This window comes from Sebastes fasciatus, chromosome 3 (genome assembly GCF_043250625.1).
Source record: "Sebastes fasciatus isolate fSebFas1 chromosome 3, fSebFas1.pri, whole genome shotgun sequence".
Taxonomy (NCBI): Eukaryota; Metazoa; Chordata; class Actinopteri; order Perciformes; family Sebastidae; genus Sebastes; species Sebastes fasciatus.
In genome coordinates, this window is record NC_133797.1 from 31,871,625 (window position 1) to 31,893,040 (window position 21,416).

Here is a 21,416-nt window from a genome sequence, read left to right on the forward strand (position 1 = left end):
TTGTCTTACACCTCTTAAAATCAAGAAGGCCTCGCGACCCCCCCATGAAGCTTTGGTGACCCCTAGTGGGGGTCGGGACCCCTGGGTTGGGAACCAGCGGACTACAAGATCCATTACTTTTAAATAAATGTCCCTCAGCAGCTCAACCAAAGTGCAACACAGCAAATCTGTGGCACAAACACCACTTTAATCACCAAAATCTTTCAGCTCTATTCTCCATTTGTATAATCAATTAAAAGAAAATTCTCCCCATTCTATCAGAGCCATCAGAAACTACTTCACCTGGTGACTATTTTTCTTTTTTCCTGCCGATGTCAGAGCAAAAGAAACAGTATCAGACGCTTTGAACGCAACCTTTTATGACAGCAGCACTGGTCTGATGTCAGCATCACAACCAGCAATCCTGTTATCTCACTCTCTCCTCTTCCTGATAATATATAGTGTAAATATGTGTTCGTCATTATTAATCTGCGCTGCCTGCCATCCTCCTCTCATACCTAAACTGCCTCTGCCGCTCTCCTGCCAGGTGAAGAGTCTCCACCTCGGCCAGAATAGAAACCATGCTCTCCATCTTCGGTTGCCGAGCACTCGAGTCATACAGTTGCCAGATTACTGACCACAGAGTCCAAGTTTAACTTCATTCATATTTTGAAACAGCAGCTGTGTCCGCTCCTCTAAACCCTGCAGCTGTATGAACCTCTTCCAATCTTGTCCACAAGCACCCAAATTAAGATTTTGATAAGTGATAACATCCTTCACATCCTTGCCTTCCTGTCCTGCCTCAGTTTCATGAAGCAGCACGACGGTCTTACCTTGGTTTTCAGAGAATGTTTTCTCATTATTTGCACAGACTGTTGCAGTCATTATGCCCTGTGGATGTTTTGATTATATAATATCAATATGTAAGTAAATATACATCTAGGTCTACAAAATCTCAGTCTCTTCCTGAGTTTTCTGCATAAAGAACTTTCATTTAATAGATACTGATTTCAAGGCGTTCCCATACATCCATCCATCTTTCTAATGTGTTTTCTGTATAATTCTGTGCTTTGATTAATGAATAAAAGCTTAAAAATAGATCGCAAAAAGTGTTAATATGTGGAGAATTTTTCTGTCTGTATCACTGTTACATCACTGATGGTAATAATGTGAACATGAGCTGAAATCCTCTGATGAGACATCCTGAATTCATTATATTTGAGAGAGACAGAAAAGGAGGGCAGAGATGAGGAACATTAGTCAGTTTAACTGCAGGAGACAAAATACATTATGTGCTAAATGATACACTGGTTGGCTTCGCCTTGCATCAGCCCATCCTAGATGAACTGCATTTCGCGGAGGTAAAAATGATAGCGGGCGGAGCAAGTCGTTCTGGGTCACCAGGTAAGAGCTAACCTGGATGACAAGCAGAAATAGGGAAACTAGACCCGCTCCTGTGTCGTGCTAGAAAGGGAAAGTTGATCACCCAGGTTGGGTCAAGTGGTGAAAGGGGACGATAACTGAGACTATGCCTACATGTATAGTTCAGAAAGTTTTACCTCAGTGCTGCAAAATGATAGCAAACAACTTAAAATAAAACCTTTTATGCCGAATTCACACCAGAGCAGCGGCCAAGTGCAGCCTACGGCAGGCTGCCTTGCAATGTCCCGAGCTCAGCGAGCTGCGGCCGTTTGATTCTGCAGTGCGACCAAACAAAAGTTGGGAAGAGTTTAACTTTTAGTGGCGAATTGTTGCCAGAGAGTACCCGCAGCAGATCCTGTGTCTCCTGTAACATGTTGACCTATGTTACAAAGAATTTCTTCCCGCCTGAAACACATGAATATGCCTCCCGGCAACAGCAATAACGTAATTATTGCGGCGAGCTACACCTCACCGCTGCCTGGTGTGAATTTGGCATTGGGTACAGTAGCAGCTCTATGGGGGGCATTGTTGGCCTGTCCACCACTGCAGATTGAAATATCTTCACAACTATTAGATGAATTCTGATGACATTTGGTACACACATTCATACCCCCCTCAGGTTGAATTGTAGCATCTTTGGTGAGCCTGCAGCGTAACGACAGCCTCCCACAAGCACTAGCATTACTGTAGATCAGGGGTTCTCAAACTTATTACTCAAAAGTCAGCATATGATTTTTATTCAAGGTCAGAGGTCCAGAACGATTGGCGATAACAAAATAACATTTAATCAACTCACTTAAAGGGGCTCTATGTAAGAATAAGAAATGGCTTGTTAACAGTGACACCAGTGGCTGTTAAGTCAATGACAGTCAGCGTCCTGTTGATCGTGCTCGTTTGTTGGCGTTAGTGGACTCCATTTCTAACTGAATGTTAGCCCTGTAGCAGAGCTGAAGAAAGTAAAGGCACTCACGGGCGTGCATGACGTCACATCCGTTGGATTTTTCCAGAAAAACCTGCCCGCATTCTTCACATTAAAAGCAGTCTAGCAGGCTGTTAGAGGAAACCCAGAAAGTCTCACTTTTTAGGTAAGGTTACAACCTGTTCACACACTGGCAATAAAACAAACAATTAAAAAACACTTTACACATATGTGTAAAAACTTACATACAGTGCCTTTAAGACCCGCTAGGCTACTCGTTGTCGCAATTAATTAATGTCCTATCACTTGCGATTGGGTCAGCATGAAACCGAGGCAGACACGGCTCAGACAGTTATCTGACACTAGTTGTAGATATCATGTACCAGAGAAAACAAGATATAGTCTGTATAGTTTCTGCGATTTAGTAGCTGATCGCGAATTCTCCGATGTAACGTTAATGTGTGAACTCGGCGGCAACAACAACACTCTCCAGCAGTTAACGTCGCCATGACAATGATGTCAACAATAGGGAAATAAGCCACGTTAAAACCCCATTCATCTGATGACAGGATCGCTGTGAATGACCTCCAGCTACACTGCATATTCAACATCACTAACAATTTGTATTGTAAAATGTATTTCAAAATAGAAAATGTTACACTTCATAACGTATCGTATTCATAACCCGAGGTGTGGGCTGGGTCCGGATTGAGAAGCCCCACTGTAGACGCCGAGTCTCGTTTAAAATCTGAAGCTTTTGTGTGTATTATGTGTGCTACTTGCTGCAAAATGAGTTGCCCTCCATGGAACAATACGTCTGGAAGTTGAACAATGAGCAAAAATGGAGGAAGGAAAACATTTGAGGAAAATTCACTCAGGGATCCCTCTGCTATAATGGTTGGTGCTGAGAATATAGTCGACTACAAAACAGAAAGAAAGAGTAAAAAAAACATTCACCTTTTGTCAAATTTGTTGGGAAAACTACCCTCCTACTCTGCATTAAAATGTTCCATCATGGCTCCAGTGTTGTCGTACTCGTGTCCCAACATTGATGACTCATGACACAACTCACTCATCTACTGATGAGTCAGTCTCGAACTTGACAAGTTGTGATGGAACTCAGAAAGAATGATAGTGACTTGAATTTTTAATACTGCACACTTTGGACATGAGGGTTTTGATATCTTGGCTGCGACACTATATAATATTTCCACAGTCTATACCACCGCTAACAGATTATATCCATATCAATCATAACAGCCTCCTCATTGTTGTTGCTTATGCACAGAAACAGACTACAGCCTAGCAGGGGAATGGACAACCCCGGCTGTTGCTGTTCCTTCTGCCAGACCAAAATAGAAGCGGGAATACGAGCCAAAAACAACCTTGTATTTGTGTTCGACGATTGGCCTTTTCAGAGGAGATCCATTTTAGCCGCATCTCAGCAGCGCTCTCTCTACCTGATACACTGTGTCAACATCCCGCTATCTACAAAAATAGTGTGTGCCTGCTTGTTTTTATCCGCTATCTCTAACCGTCAAGTTATGGGCCTTTTGCTGACTGCGAGTGGCCTTTGTGCTTCGCATCAGGATGAAAGCATCTGCTGAATAAATGCACATAGATAGCAGGATAAGTGGAGGAAGACAACGAGGGAGAGGGCATTCCTGGTCAAATTGAAGAAAAGTGCTGCCCTGTACACAGACAAACTGTACCTTGTTGTACGCATTTGTGCCAGCACTCAGGTTTGTGTACGTTTTGTTTGTGTACATGTCGTGTGCATATCAGTGTGTGTGTGTGCACGTTTGTGCTTCCGCTCCCCTGGCGTTGGGGCGTTAAGGCATTAAGGGTTGTGTAAGTATGCGTTGGCCAGGCAAAGCCAGTGACTCAGAGCGGTAGCTGTAGCTGGCTTACTTTCGGGTCAGTTAGCAGCAGCAAGTGTGTCTGAGGAGACATGTTATAAAATGTGCTCGTCTGCAGCGGTCTCACTACGCTACAGGAGGAGACGAGGAGGAGGAGGAGAAGGAGGAGAAGGAGGAGAGGAACATGGCTAAGAGCTAACTAGGGCAACACTGGGTCATTTCACATGAATAATGACATTTCAGTATCTTACTTCCTTGGGCCTCCAGCCATTAGTCTATAGCCTAATTCAACAAACTTGACGCTGGAAAATGTGATTCATGCTGTTAGCAGCAGCTCACATTTTGGCTCAATAATCGTATTAAACGGGGGAAGTTGTGTTCAGCTCAGATCTTGGCTCCTGACTCCGCGCCGATGCTACCCGAGCTGCAAACAGCTGGAGAAACGTTTACAGCGTGTCTGCGGCATACCGATGAGCCAGGAGACACCCTCTTGTTAAATTATTCCATCCCACGTCAACCCCTCCTCCTCCCCCTCTTGCTCTTCTTCTTCTGCGCTCCTCTTGCTGCTGTTCTCCCTTTCCTCCCACTCTCTCTGCTGTGCGCTTCGCTTCTTTACGCTTCATAAAATCCAGACGGGACCCTTGCATATACGTCCCGCCCCCACGCATGTCAATCAAGCCCATTTGCTTCATAGCAACAAGATATCAGCGACGTCCGGGCTCCTCCTCCCACACTCTTCACCATCTCCTTATAGGGTAACATGTCTGCTTGTCAAACAAACCCCTCCCAGTACAACCCCCATCCTTTTCCTTGTAGGGCTTCACGTACGACCCCCCTTCCATCATTTCTGGGAGAACCCCCCTTCAACATACATGTGCACGCATGATCACTGACTGTCCCTGTCATCCCTCCACAAGCTGTGTCAACGGGTCCGCTCGGCTCCACTGCAGCGTTTTATTAAAGGTAAACACTCAACAACAAAAAAGATGATGACATTATTTGTCCACATGTATTCCTCATTAAAAGCCACACGCCATACCAAACAAACACGTGTGCAGGTGAGCACACAAACTCGCACACAGACACATATTTACCCAACATGGACATGCTCTCTTTCAATACATTAGGTATGACCATGAAACGAGTTAGTCTTGTTTAGGGCTCAAGTAGGGCTCTGTGACAATAAAGCACTCATCTGGTTGTCGAGTGTGGTTTGAAAATGTACACAAGCCAGTCGTAGAACGGTGTTGTCACTGTCAACCGCACCATCCAAAGAGTCAGCGAGGGGTAACCCCTATCCATTTCAAAAGCAGCTTCTTTTGAATTCATCGCAGACGCCTCCCAGCGAGCGCTTTTAGAGCCATTAGAGATGCAAATAGCTGCTAAAGAGGCATAACCGCTAAAGCAACTCCAGGTTTGGGCAATTTCATAACCATCTCTCTATGTTTTTTTTTTATTTAGAAGCATACTGCAAAAGGTGTTTACCTCACATGGCTCTCCCGTCGACATTTTCCTCACTCCTCGAACCATTTAACAATCCGCACAAAATGAATGACTCATGGAAGTTGCCACGGCAACACGGCTCATTGGGATCATTTACCGACCATCATTGTTAACCCTGCAAAGAATCAATAACAAGATTTGTGGAGGGTGGGAGGTGGAGGAGGCTGGGTGAAGAGGGGGGGTTGAAACCTCATGACCCGTTTACAGTGAAAGCGTGGCAATGTGTGTGTGTGTGTGTGTGTGTGTGCGTGCGTGTGTGTGCGTGCGTGGGTGTGTGTGTAGTTTTGCAGCAGGTAGGCGTCTCTCCCTTGCCTTAGGGCACACGCTTAGGTGGGGCTTGAAAATATTTCAGTCTTTTTGAACAACTCTCTTGCAGCAAGGGCCAAAAAATATTAGCATACAGCAACACTATAAAAGAGCTAATAAATCAGATCTCTGAACACACACACACACACACACACACACACACACACACGTAACTGCAAAGTCAGCTCTACAGTCTGAAATTGCGTCACAGAGCGAACCAGCTCTCTCCAGTTGACCTAATATCGTTGCTCTCTCCATCTCTTTCAACTCCTCTCATTTGTCCGTCTCTGCATAATTTCAGTTTCCTCATCCACGGGCTTCCCTGGCAACTGCCCGAGGGTGTCCCATCACCTTAAAAATCAATTTTCTATTCTCCCGCTCCCATTCTCTCACTCTTTTCCCAACCCCATCCCCCCTCTTCCAGGGGCTCTTAGAGGAAAACATTGAGATAACAGCTGCCAGGGCCCCAGGGAGAGCAATAGAGGAGGGAGAAAAGAGGTCAAACAGTAAAGAGAGCAGGAATCCAAGGTACAGCTGAAAGAGAAACACACGCGCAAAGCAAAGGCAGGAAGAAACACACACACACACACACACACACACACACACACACACACACACACACACACACACACACACACACACACACACACACACACACACACACACACACACACACACACACACACACACACACACACACACACACACACACACACACACACACACACACACACACACACACACACACACACACACACACACACACACACACACACACACACACACACAGAGAGAGCCTGACTCACCGAATGAAATGTAATGATATGATATGAACGAGACACTTCGCGCACCAACTTTGCAGCCCACTGTGTGCTTCGGCTTCTGTGCGTTTGTGAAATGTGTGACACAGAAATTACAGTGAGGAGGTGTTAGCTGAGTAGAAGAGATGCAGAAGGGAGGGAGGAGGAGGAGGAGAAAGAAAAGAGAGTAAGCAGACAGAGACAACTGTTCTGGGGACACCTGTCCCTTTCGCTCACAGGGCTTGAGCGATGTACAGAGACAGCTGCAGAGGCAATAAAGAAGAAAGACTTTTTTACGTACCTCTCCTCCCCCTACTCCCTTCGCTGTTTCCACTCAGAAATGTCTAAAGAGTTTACTGCAGTAACATCCAGCTGTACAGACTAGCGTGCAGTACTGTATGTATCTTCTGAGCAATACATAATACATGGCAGAGCACGGGTTTTCTGGCAGTGGCAGCTCTTGATGTTCAGATTGCATGCGCTTCTAGCTCTGGGCATGAGAACAGATGCCACAACAACGGCGTACAATAATACATCACCGCTCGTGCGTTTCGCCGTAGCGAATCATAATTGTATAGCGATACAATCTCCAAGCCTGTATCTCTCGCTGTCATCTACGCCTACTACGCTGGTTTCACTGTTTATATCCCTCATAGCAACTAACGAGAGTCTGAAATGCCCTGACTGGACCACTCCAGCAAAAGGGGGTCAAGAAGAGTCCTCATCTGTTAGTGGTTAATTAACATTTCATGCTCAATGACAGTGCCCGCCCGCTCCGATGCCGTTGCATGTACAGTGGAGCCAAAAGAGATGTACGGCGTACACAAGAGGATGCGAGAAAGATGGAGATAAACACTCACCGACAACACGGAAGGATAGTACAGTCCCATCATCGTATTCTGTGCAACAACTCAAACTGTCGTCGCTCCTCTCTCCTCTCTCCGTTCCTCTTCTCACGCTGCCTCGCTTTCCTCTCCCTCTCCGAGCCTGTGTCACTTCACCAGCTCAGTCTCTCTTGTCTGTCTCACAGATTCAAAATCTCCCTCTCTCTGCCCCCGCTCGCTCTGTCTGCCATGCCAATCCCCCCCTCCGTCCTCCCCACCTCCTCTCCTCCTCCTCCCCCTCCTCCTCCTCCTCTGTTGGCCTCTGTCCCTGTCACTCTCCCTCGCTTGCTTTCTTTCTTTTCCTTCCCCCTCTCTCTCTATCTCTCTCTCTCTCTCTCTCTCTGTCTCTGTGTCTCTGTCTCCCACTCACTCTTTTCTTTCCCTCTCTCCCACTCGCTCCTTCCTTTCCCTCTACCCCCAGCCTTCTGTTTTGCTGCTGTGCCCTTGCCGGCTCATCTCTTCTGCCTCGTCTCCAGTCCTCCTCTCTCACCCAGATAGCCTGACGCCTCCCCCCTCCTACTTCTCTGCCTCTGTCACACCTGCAAACTTTCCCCTCCCCTCTGCTTCCCTCTCATGTCGCAGTCCCTCCCTCTCCTCTCTCTCTATCTCTCTCTCTCTTCTTCTGTTCTCTTTCTCCATGTAGGTGAGTTAACTGGGGCTGCTGGCACCACTGGGAGAGGAAGTAAAGACTCTCCTCTCCCTCTCTCTCTCTCTCTAGCCCCTTTCAGAGATGCACCTTGTTACATAAATGTGCTGGCAATTTACATGTTTGTCTCACGTCTTTTCTGCAAAAGTCACGTCTGCATAGGGCTGCACAATTAATCGAATATTTAATCGCGATCACAATTTTGGCTTCCCACAATTAAATGAATATGATCGCCTGCGATACTGACGTTTAAAATGCATGTTCTGCTCATAGAAAACGCTGCAGCCAATCAAATCAAGGGCTTCCTAAACTAACAGCTTGATGTCTTGGCTTCACTTTTTGGTATAGATATTATCGATACAACCAATGTGTTGATGATTAAATTAAGAGCATTAAACTGTGTATCTAGCTCTTATTGTTGCTGATTTTGCTCTTGAAGTGCATCAGATTGAAGCATTTAACTTTAAAATGAAGCTAACAAAGGGGTAACATGAATATTCCTGTATTTTTTTCATATTGCAATATATATACTTATAGCATAAAAATGATATTGCAATGTCAGTTTTTTCCAACATCGTGCAGCCCTAATTTGTACATTAGCAGGAATGTAGCACAGCATGGAAGTGGAAGCAGTGCTCTGTTTATTTTAATGTGAAAGTGCAATAAAAATATGTTGTCGCTAAAATCAGTGAATAATCATGACAAATAATCATGATATCAATATTTTGGCCATATTTTAGCATCTTTCAGCTCATTGTTTTGGTTTTACAGCCTGCATTTTTACTCTTTTGGTGCACTCTCACTGCTCCGAGTCTTATCAACTATGGCTGCAGGATTTTGAAAAAATATAAAAAAATTTGACTGATATTGCAATTACGATATGATATGATAGAGCATATGATTCATTATTCTCATTTTAACTGAAAAACGTTTTTAAATGATTATGGTGTGATTTTTGCGGGGATCAGTATCAAACAAAGATGTTTTCTTAAGTCTGCATATGATGTGTAGGCCAGGACATCTCTGCATCATGACAATATTTAATTTAAAATGGTATTTTAACACATATTTCCCCTTTAACAAATATTGCGATTTCCTCCTCATCCTGCGATTTGAAAATTGCAAAAGGCCATAGTGCGATTTCGATAACATTTTATTTAATTGTGCAGCCCTACTATCAACCTTATTTCCAGCAGAATAAGACAGCTGTCTTAAATGAAAAACAGCACCAAACCGCAGACAGACAAAGTTAGCGACTAGCTGGTGGAGCATTTAGCAGCTAAAGAGACAGATATCTTTCTCAGACACATTTAATGACACGTGTATCGACCACTGGGGACAGGAAAACACGCCTTGAGCAGCTACTCGATCAGAAATGCAACAGAATGGAACGAGTGTGAGGATTCATCATGTCATATTATTTTTTTTAAAAGACAGTCAACGATGTCCTCCAACATGGTAATACTGAACTCATACACACATACAGTATTTGTCTTCAGCACGACATCCATCAGATGCATGCATTGTTTCCTGTGAATCCCATGTGCGTGGGTAGGCAATTTAAATCTTGCACGGGAAAGGCGGACTCCACCAGTAACAATGACAGCTACTATAACTACTAGAGAGCAAATTATAGAACGTAGATAGTAAATGTCAATGTCCTTCATGCTCGTGATGGTCTTTAACTAGGCTTCAGTGGTAACACAAGTTTTACTATAACCTGTATGGCCATGGTTAACGTGTATACAAGAAGTGGATGTAGTCATGTGATGTCACCCATTGGTTTGTGGACTGACATTTTGAAGCCTTGAGTTCGGCATTTTGGCCGTCGCCATCTTGGTTTTGTGCAACCAGAACTGACACGAGAGGGTGGAGCTAAGTACAACCAAACGCTGCAAAAGACATTTTTTTGGCAACGAAACTGTTACAATTAACTTTCATGAACTGAAAACACACTGTGAAAGGGTTAAAGATGTAAGATGAAAACTCGGACAACTCCCAGACCGGACAACGCCGTGGTAGCGACCTGTCAATCACAAGGTAGTCATGCCCTAAAGCAGGGGTGCACACACTTTTTCAGCATGCGAGCTACTTATAAAATGACCAAGTCAAAATGATCTACCTACTATAAAAATGCAAAACATATATTTATTTATAAATATATTGAGTATTCTTTATATGTACAATATATGTTGGTGTACCTTGCATAACTGCATGAACCCATATTGTACAATATAACTCTGTACATTTTTTGTCATTACCTTACTCTGATGACTTGCACTGAATGGAATCAGCCAGGGATGCATAGTCCGGACAGTAGCTGCTGATAGCCAGCCTCAAGCACACTTCCAAATGATCATCAGTCAAGGTGGAATGGTATTTGGACTTAATAATCTTCATGTGGGAAAAGGCTGACTCGCATAAATAAGTGGAGCCGAATAATGCAGTCAAGGAGGTAGCACATTTCCTCATGTTGAGGTACTTTTCCTCTGTGAGTAAGTTCCAGAACTGTCCATGAGCCCTGGACTGAATGTCAGCTTGTAGTGTCAAAATCTCATCCTCCATTCCAGATGAGTTCAGGTGAAACAGTGTTGCAATTTGTTGGCTGACGTCTATTTAAAAAAAAAAAAAAAAAAAAAAATGTTTTTGTTTTTTTGTTTTTTTGTTTTTTTTAAATGCCATGCGATCTACCCACACTACCTTCGCGATCGACCGGTAGATCGCGATCGACGTATTGGGCACCCCTGCCCTAAAGCATCCCCTGCTTTATGGACTATTTGACTCTAAATGGGACCATAATTTACTAAATGAACATCATGCTGTATGGATGAAGACTTGAAACTAGCGATTGAGACCATAAACTCATGTTTACAATGTTTCCTGAGGTAATAAATCAAGTGAGAAGTAGGCTCATTTTCTCATAGACTTCTATACAATCAGACTTAATTTTGCAGCCAGAGGAGTCGCCCCCTGCTGGCTATTAGAAAGAATGCAAGTTTAAGGCACTTCCCCACTGGCTTCACTTTTCAGACCCAGTTGCCCACTGGTTTAAACGTCTATCACTGATGCAGAGCACATTCATCATCCTTAACATCATTTTATTCTTGCAACTCACCGCTGTTTTCATGCAATTCCACCACTACCTCTCACTCTCCAGGTGACAAATATCACACAAGCCTTTCTTGTCCTGTCACATTTGAATACAGCAATTACTGAACGATCACCTAAAAAAGCCCCCGAAACATTACTTTAACAGAGAAAAAGACAGGAAAGTTTGATATTGCATGTCTGACAAGGGCTCGTCCCTCTCTTCACACAACAGCTCCTGCTGCTCTCCAGGCTCTTCCTTTCAGGAGCCTTTGATCACATCATTCTCACACTGCTGTTGACAGTTTAGCACCTCAGTGTTGTGGGAGCTTCCGCTGCCCCGGCATTGTTTTTCTTCCTTCTCTGTCTTTTTTTTTTTCCTGGTCAGAAGCCGGTTTACACCTCTGAGTAGTCCCTCAAGTAGCCTTTGACTACATCCCAGCAAGAGATTGCTCGTACAAGGTAACACTTCAGCTTTTAGGTTTATTCTTCAAACATTATAATTAGCGAGGAAACGGTTCAAAGCTTCATCACCTTACAGTGAAATAAAAACTAATTGGCTTCCAGGCTTCCTAAACAGTACAATAAAAAACTCATACTGAAGCAAATAAGAACATACACGTGAAGGCTTAAGACAGATCTAGTGCAGATAAGCGGCCAGAGGTTGTTGGGCATCACAGAGAGCGAGGGATGAGGGGATTATGGGCAGAGCATGAGAGGATGAGTGGATGAACGAAGGATGATCTAAGGATTAACCACATAAACTGAACAGTCTAATAACACAATCAGCAGGCTAATACAAACACGAGTAAACAGATTGTAGCCTTGCACACACACAAACAATATACAATATGGGCGTGTATTAGCGTTTGTTTGAGGAGAGGAAAAACTAGAATATCTTCGTGTTTAACGGCGCTAACAGAATAAATAATTCGGATTTAAAAGCTCAAAGATGATTAATAATATTGCTGATTGTTGAGAGTAGAAAGAAAAGTAGTGGGAGGGCAGGACTGGAAGAGTGAAGGGTGTGGAGGCATGTCTTCTACACGACTGATAAATTATAATCTACACCCCCACCTTGTGGTTTAGAGAGCTTCACTGAGCCATGTTAATGCTTTATGAATAGGAAAGAAATATCAGAAAGAAAAAAAGATGATGGAATATCATAAAACATGTGAGTTTGCAATTAAATTATGTCCTTACCTGGCTATGAGACGGGTAGCCATGGTAACCAAGGGTCAAAGGGTCGTTGTTCTGAAAGAGAAGAGAGCAGATTTTAGATTCATGGTCAGTAATTTGCAAAACAAAAAGCAGCTTGGTGTCATTTTTTTATTACTCAGGAATGCCGTTTCATTCACTCACACGGTTCTCTAGTCTTTCACACATTTAATTTGACTTAACAGTTCTGCGGTGTTACTGACTCCTAATCAAATTAACTCGCCCGGTGACACGCTCCTGCCATCTCCTCTGGAGTTTTCCACCCAGCGGATCTTTTGTCTGCTTGTAAAGAAGTGATAACGGGGGCGAGTGAGATCATGCAAGCGGGAGATGAAAGACGGGGCAGAAAGAACGAGCTCTCACCACGGCTCTTAAATCATAAATAGGTCAGGAGTGTCAGCGAGCATGAAGCCCGTCGGTGTGAAATGGCATCAGGAGCACTGATGCAATCTCCGACACATTCCTCTCAATGTTCATGCTGTGTAAAAGCAAAGGACCAATACATCAAACATCTGGTGAGTAATTATAATCTAACAAGATGCTCTAAGAAAACAACTCATTTTGTTTGGGAGCCAAATATTAAACACAAATCATGTCCCTGCTCCCAAAAATAGTTTGTAACTCACTTTATTTGTACTCATAACACTGTGTTCCAGCTTTTATGCTAATGTATTCCATTAAAAAGGGAGTGTTACGCAGCAATTTCAACACGCTTTGAAGGAGGAAAACAGATTTGCCTGTCTCTGGCTTCATATCACTAGATTAGAAAACAACTCGGCTCCTCCCTCCTCTCTCCATCCTCCCCCCCCCCATGATCTTCCTTTCATCTGGAACCAATGTCCCTCATCTGCTCTGTCCTCGGGGGGAACACTTTGCTCTGCGCGCATTACAGCTTCAGTTCGCCTGATTAATACTGTAGCCATCTAACTTTGGACCCCATGAGGCATTTTCGCTACAACTAAGCACAAACGCAAGAAGCTTGGTCGCGGAGGGGAGGAGGGGGGAGGGAAGGAAGCGTCTAGAAAAATGCAGTTTGTGTGAGTCTATCTCAGAGCCAAAAATGTACTTAGTGAACTGGCTTTGGGAGGCAGAAGCTCTAAATAATGAATCACCTCTTAGAGGCTTGAATAACATGAATAAAGTATAAACCTTATTTTACACCGAAGCCAAACTCTAAACAACGCACTGGAGGCACAGAGTTGAAAAGGATCAACAAAAAAAAGGAGACAAAATGGGGCGGTACGCTACGTCAAAGAAGTGAAGGGGGGAGAGAACACATCTGGGAACATCTGGAATTCATATTACGAGAGGCTGAGGGAGGAACCAGAGCTGGAAATACAACGGGAAATGAACAGCAAAAAAGGGGGGAAAGAAAAAAACGGAAAAGAGATGGAGGGAGGCAGCAAAGACAATGACTCACACACATGAGCGGACTAGTCATGTGCTTCATTTCCTTAAGGAGCTGAGAGGAATGAGAGAGGGATGGCTGCACGGAGGCTGCATCAGTCTCACTCTCAACACCAGTCACTAGCGCAGTGCATGAGGAGCAAGAAGATTTTGTACGATAATTAATCGTGCTTCAAAGTTTTTTGTGTTGGTGATGACAAATGAGGCACAGCTGATGACGGCGGTGTTTTTGTTTTTTTTAGGGGTGGTGGGTGCGGGGTGGTTAAAACAAGAGAGGAGAGACTGCAGGGGAATACCGGGTGAGCAATCAGGAGAAAGTAACAAAATGACTTGAAGTCAACAGATGGCGAAGAGGGGAGGAGGGGGGAGGAAAGGCGAGCTCAAGGGGGGGAGGAAACAGAGCTCTGTAATAATAAAATCTGCTCAAGCTCAGTTACCTCCAACTTTCTCCTTCACTCTATCCTTCCACAAGGCGACAGTAATCCCTCTTACATGAACTCTGCTACTCCTCTCCAAAAACTACAGGTGGTGGTAGGTGTCTGTGATTGTTTTGTGAGTGTGTATGATGTCTAATTTAGTCACAAGACTCGTGTCTATTCCTATCGTGCCTTTTGGGACCGCTGCTCTTCAGAAGAGGAACTACATTTTCACTGCTCTGAGAGTCATCCTACCTAACTGCAAAGCAGGGCACTCCATACACTCAGGAGGATGTGAATCCATTTCATCCACAGAGCACTTATGTGCTAAGCCTCCCGAACAGTCGGCCAGATCATCTGATGTTTATTTCCCCTCAATGTACTTCACATCCCTCCGACTTTCCACAGTAAACCTACACATGCTTTTTCAGGAGGATGTTGGCTGCAGGCAGAGTGGGTTTTGGAAGCCGGCTTCACAGCGCTGGCACAATAATAATCATATAGCAGCATCGGCCAGCGAATCACACGCAACAAACTGGTGTCCACTGCGCTGATCTGCATCTCCAGATACAACTGTTATTTTTATCCCTCCAATTTATTTCAGATCTGATTGGAGAAGATTAGTATTTGCATTTAATTATTTACTGCACATCTTAATTGCCCATCATGATTAATTCATTCCACGGGAACTAGGGCCTGATACTGGACTTTACGTTGATGTCCATTTTTGGTAGAAACATTTGTCTGCTGTTAATTTTGTTTTACATTTTTAGAAGAGATTAATTAAATTTGATTAGCACAGGGCATTGAAACACCTAAACTATGTAATATTTAACATATTTCTACATAATCTGAAGCACTTTTATGTGAATTATGTGTACGGCTGCTACTAATAGTATTATTATTATTATCAATCAGTATTTTCTTGATTAATCAATTCATTGTTTAGCCTAATTAATGTCAGAAAATGGTGAAAAATGTCCATCACAATTTCACAGAGCCCAAGGTGAGGACTTCAAATTAGGGCTGCACAATTAATCAATTTTATCTCAATATGGCTTACTGCAATTTTCAAATAGCAGGAGGCTCAGTACTTGTTGAAAGGGGAAATGTGTGTCAAAACACCATTTTAAATTAAATATTGTGGTGCTGCAGAGATGTCCTGGACTACACGTCCTGGACTACACGTCATGTTCTACAGATCTTTGTTCGGTACAGATCCCTGCAAAAATCACACAATAATCACTTAAATACATTGGAATGAGAATAACGATGTAAAAAGGACCATCCCCTCTAATATTGCAAATCAAATCGCATTTGCAATGTCAGTCAAAATAGTTGAAATTTTATATTTTTTCAAAATCGTGCAGCAAAAAAATGTACGTTCTTTTGTCTGATCAACACTCCCAAACACAAATATATTCAATATACTTATCATGTTTGTCAAAAAAAGCAGCAATATTTGCATTAGAGAGGTTGGAAAAAGTTAATTTTTGTCATTTTTGCTTGAAGAAAATATTCAAACAATTAGTCAATTACCAACAGCCAGTAATACCCACCCTAAATATATATTATTATATATGTCTAACTGTGAGATAAGAGATCATCAGAGCTCAAATTTACTCTGAGCCTACTTACTCTGAAGCATTAGTTCTAAATAAATATTAATAAATATACATTCATTCATTCAACGGCATCAAGATCAACACTGTAAGAGTAACAAATCACTCAATTGCAATTGACATGTGAGGATAACGACACTTAAAGGACATCAAATCTGCCCCAGAGCAGAGCAGAGCACCATCTCTCTCAAACATGATTCAGTCAACAGACCTCTCCTGGCAATTTATCACAGCAAAACAGGGGCCCAAAAACTAAATAAATACTCTCAACTCACAGCAAGATTTCATTTTTCTTGCTGACGTTTTCTTTCTATTTCAGTGCCGGGGCTGAGATGAAAAGTACAGAGGGGTGATCCACCTACATTAATGTCCGAATCAAGTCATTTGTCCTCGACGCTGTCGCCCCTGGCAAGACCTTATTAGGTTAGAGAGAGCCCCGGTTCCTACGCAGAGTGACAACAAAACATGAGCTGCTCAGCAGCACGCCAGATGGATATTGAAGCGGACAACCTCTCAACAATTCCCAAAACCTGACTCAGGCTGGAGATGCAGGGTGTTGTTATGAAACTTCCCCGGTGCAGCACAGGAATGTAAAATGGACTCGTTATTTTCATTGGGAGCACTCTAGCTGGTGGTCTGTGCAGCCGATAACTTAATATTCATTTAAAATCCATACTATTGGATGAGCGCCGTGTCAGCAGCAGGAGGTCAGCAGCTAATTTCTATGAGCAGCCGTGAACATTTGAACTCACACTGTTGAATGAACTCAGCGAGATCCATTTGCTCGTGTTAGCTGAGCATTCAGTCATGTACTGCACGCGGCACTGATTTATATGTGCCTGGCTGCTCTGCTAAAACTTTGCAGATTTGACTCGACAGAGCATTTCCACCCCCGCATTGTGATGACATCATGCCCTAATGAGAAAAACAGCAGTGTCAATGGCCGAATGGGAAAGATCCCATTATTGGGCTGCAGTGGTACAAATGGATTGCTCTTTACCACAACCACGCCCCACTGTGTTGGCTGCAGTTACAGGTCAGAGGTCAACTCCTGCCGTGATGCCGGCAGTAAAATGTTTTTTTCTACATAAATAAAAGGATGGAGGAAGGGAGACACGGTGCTTTAGGAGAGCCAGGATTCTGTCTGCTGTAATATTTTCCATCCTTTACCCTCCTCTGAAGACGAGCTTTACAGAAAGTGCTTGTGTGCATTTTTACAGATGTTTCTTTGGAAGCCAAGTGCTCCGGTTTAAAAAGTAGGAAAATTGAACGTCACTCAACCCACTTTGCTTCTAAAATATCGATGGTTTCACCGAGTTAGGGGAATAATTAAATTTACTGTATATACACAGACTGGCATTTAAAACCTCATGGCTGAGCTTACAAACTGACAGCCAGTGTAGTTTTTGGAGATGTGAAACAGAAATGTAGGATCGCAACTGACAATTACTTTCATATCTTGATTAATCATTTAGTCTATACAATGTCCATCAAAGTTTCTGAAAATCCAAGGTGACATCTTCCTGATTAATCATCAATAAAACATCAGTAAACAGTGAAAAATGCCAATCACAATTTCCTAAAGCCCAAGGTGATGTCATCAAATGTCTTAATTTTGTCCGACCAGCAGTCCAGAACCCAAACACATATTCTATTTACAATGAAATAAAACAGAGAAAACAGGAAATCTTTAAATTTGAGAAGCTGGACACAGCATATTTTTGCTGCATTGATTAATCGATTGATCAATTAGTTGTCAACTATGAAATGAATTGCCATCTATTTTGATAATCGATTAATCAGTTTGAGTCATATTTAAGACAAAATTCTCTGATTCCAGCTTCTTAAATGTGAATATTTTCTGGTTTCTTTACTCCTCTATGACAGTAAACTGAATATCTTTGAGTTGTGGACAAAACAAGACATTTGAGGACGTCGTCTTGGACTTTGTGAAACACTGATCGACATTTTTCATCATTTTCTGACATTTTATAAACCAAACAACTAATCGATTAATCGAGAAAATAATCAACAGATTAATTGACAATGAAAATAATCGTTTGCTGCAGCCCTAAATAAAACAGTGAAAAATGCAATTAATATCCTAAAGCCCAAGGTGATGTCATCAAATGTCTTATGTGGTCCGAACCCAAAACACATATTCAATTTACAATTAAATTAAACAGAAAAAACATGAAACCTTTATATTTTAGAGGCTGGAAACAGCATATTTCTGGTATTTTCACATGAATAAGTAGTTTAGTTTAATTAGTCGATTATGAAAATAATTATCATCTGGATCGTACCAACATATGAGTGTGTGTGTGTGTGTGTGTCTGTGCATGTGTGTTGTTTAAACCATCTGCCTTAGATAAGCTTACTTTTTGCAGACCTGCAACGATTGATCGATTAGTTGTCAACTATTAAATTAATCGGCAACTATTTTGATAATCGATTTGATCAGTTTGAGTAATTCTTTAAGAGAAAAAGGGCTAAATTCTCTGATTCCTGCTTCTTAATTGTGAATATTTTCTGGTTTCTTTACTCCTCTGTGACAGTAAACTGAATATCTTTGAGTTGTGGACAAAACAAGACATCTGAGGACGTCATTTTGGGCTTTGGGAGACAATTTCTCACCATTTTCTGACATTTTATATAGACCAAACAACTAATCGATTAATCGAGAAAATAATCATCAGATTAATCAACAATGAAAATAATCGTTCGTTGAAGCCTAAATAAGCTAAATAACACATCACAATTTCCTAAAGCCCAATGTGATGTCATCAAATGTCTTATTTTGTCCAACCAGCAGTTCAGAACCCAAACACAGTCAATTTACAATGTAAGAAAACAGAGAAAACAGGAAATATTTATATTTGAGAGGCTGGAGGCAGCATATTTTGGGGGTATTTTTGCTTGAATAACAAGTTTAGTTTAATTAGTTGATTAAGAAAATAATCGTCATCTGGATCGTACCAACGTCTGTGTGTGCGTGTGTGCGTCTGCGCATATGTGTTGTATAAACCCTCTGCCTTAGATAAGGATCTCAGGATCAGTGTGGTTATAATGCCCCCTCCAGTATGAGATGTGATCCCATTAGCTGGAAACAAAGCCTCTTTACTGCCAGTGATAGGGCAAATCTGTTCCTGCACCAACTGAGAGAGAGAGGGGGAGGGAGGGATGGATGGATGGAGGGAGGGGGGCATCTCTCCCACTCTCATTTCCGGACCATCCAGCCAGCTCACGTTCAATACATTTTAGGGGCTGAAGCTATTGATCTGTGCGTCTCTCAACCCCACACACAAACACACGTACACACACACACACACACACACACACACTCTTCCTCTCACATCTGTTTTTTAAGTGCATTACGTTCCTAAGCCTGTCTGTCAGCACTCACGGACAGCATGGCGATGTAAAGCCAGCCATTTAGTTTTCCAAACAGGAGCAAACAGGCCACTTTACCTCCATTACTGGCGCTTTCAATGGCAGAGAAATAGCTTTCCGTTTACCAATAGAGTGCTTCACCCTACATAATACACCATAATGATGTCCAGAGCATCCTACAGCCCTCCTGTGACGCTCTATCAAGAAATATTTCACCATTTTTGGGGTCACAGAGGAGGGGGGTGAAAAAAAAAACTGAAAATTGATTTTACTGACACTGAAAGAAAATAGGTTAAGAGAGTCTATGACATTTGCTGATTCAAGCACATAATGCGAGGCCAAACAACTGCAGCAGTGATGTTGATAAAAGCAGGATGGGGGTCTGAGAATCAAAGTAATTAGACTGATTAGGTTTGGGCTGATTGCCCCCTAATAAAACTGGAGGCCTTTGTTTACCTCAAATACCCCCTCCCGTCCGCTCCCCTTCCTCAAAGATCACACAAGCAAACACTGACATCAATTTCCATTGTAAACCAAATGCTGTCCACGCCATTATGCCACATGGCAGGAGTTTTTTTCTCTTTGCATAATAAAAGGTCAAGTTTGTTTACATTTCCCCCCCCACCCCTCAGCTGAGAACCTGTCTGGGCTTCACTGATATTCATAATAGAGGATGTTCTTTGGAGGAGGGTTTTGGAGGGAACAGGATGTCTGTTGTAATATAACAACCAAGTGGATTGATTAATTCATATTATATTATTGTAATTCCTCCTTAAACCTTATATGTAAAAGCCTGAGCTGCAATATAGCAGCAAGAAATGCCACATATTATAGCTGCTACAGCCCAGTGAACACCATGGATTACATGCTTTACTATTGCAACCCCCTCTTGTAAAACTGAATTAACAGCATGTAGTCATTTACAGCTGTGAAATGTGCTGGTATGTCCTGCAGTGCTGCTAATGGACTGAGCAGCGTCTATGGTGGACTATTGTGGGCCTTCCTGCTGCTGCAACTGCAATGTGACTTCGACATGTGAACAAATTACAAACCACAATTTATAAGTAAATGCATGCATTTAAATAATACCACCGTGCAAGAGATCTTTGCACCTTGCATTTTGGACAAAAACAGTCACCTCACTGTCACTGTCTCCTTGCTGTAGCTTCATATCTATCCTTCAAAAATGAGAGTGGTATCAATCATCTCATCCAACTCTTGACAAGCAAGCAAATAAGAATACTTCCCAAAATGTCGAACTATTCCTTTAAATATTGCCAGAAATGATTTTAACCTTTTCAACTCCACCCCTCCTTACCATAGACCCAGTCTTTCTTTTTAGGTGGTACTGGGGGTCTTAAGGAGGAGATAGCAGGTCAACAGTAGATGTCACATAGCAGTAGTATACATCATCTGAAAGCTGGGAACCTGAAGATTAATTTGAGATACAACTGTGTGTCAAGTTGTTCCAGTCATAAATCAGAAATAAAAAACAAATAATTGATTAAAATAAATAGTGAAAGTGTGGTAATGGACTGAGCAGAGTCTATATGGTGGACCATTGGTGGGCCTTCCTGCTGCTGCAACTGCAATGTGACTTCGACATGTGAACAAAACCACAACAGGATATTTATAAGTAAATGCATGTATTGAAATAATGCCAGAAATGATTTTAACCTTTTCCACTCCACCCCTGTTTACCATGGACCCCATTTTTTGTCCTTTTTTTAGGGGGTACTGGGGGTCTTTAGGAGGAGATAGCAGGTCAACAGTAGATGTCACATAGAAGTAGTGTACAACATCTGAAAGCTGGGAACCTGAAGATTAATTTGCAACTCAGCACTGTGTGTCAAATTGTTCTAGTCATGAATCACAAAATAAAAACAAATAATTGATTAAAATAAATGGACTGAGCAAAGTCTATATGGTGGAGACCACTGGGGGCCTTCCTGCTG

General features: G+C 42.5%; 1 protein-coding gene across 8 annotated transcripts in view; it reads right to left on the reverse strand.

Moving 5' to 3' along the window:
* rbfox2 (RNA binding fox-1 homolog 2) overlaps nucleotides 1–21,416 on the reverse strand; it is a 47,395-nt gene that overhangs the window by 24,691 nt on the left and 1,288 nt on the right. For 7 of the 8 annotated variants that reach the window (XR_012593306.1, XR_012593305.1, XM_074630278.1 and 4 more), the window contains exon 2: nucleotides 12,609–12,659. Coding sequence is in view for 6 of the 8 variants with exons in the window: in XM_074630278.1 (XP_074486379.1) it covers nucleotides 12,609–12,659 (51 nt within the window). In the remaining 2 variants the exon portion in view is untranslated. Of the gene's footprint in view, nucleotides 1–7,648; nucleotides 8,146–12,608; nucleotides 12,660–21,416 lie in introns of those variants that run through there. The other variant, XM_074630279.1, reaches the window with a different exon arrangement.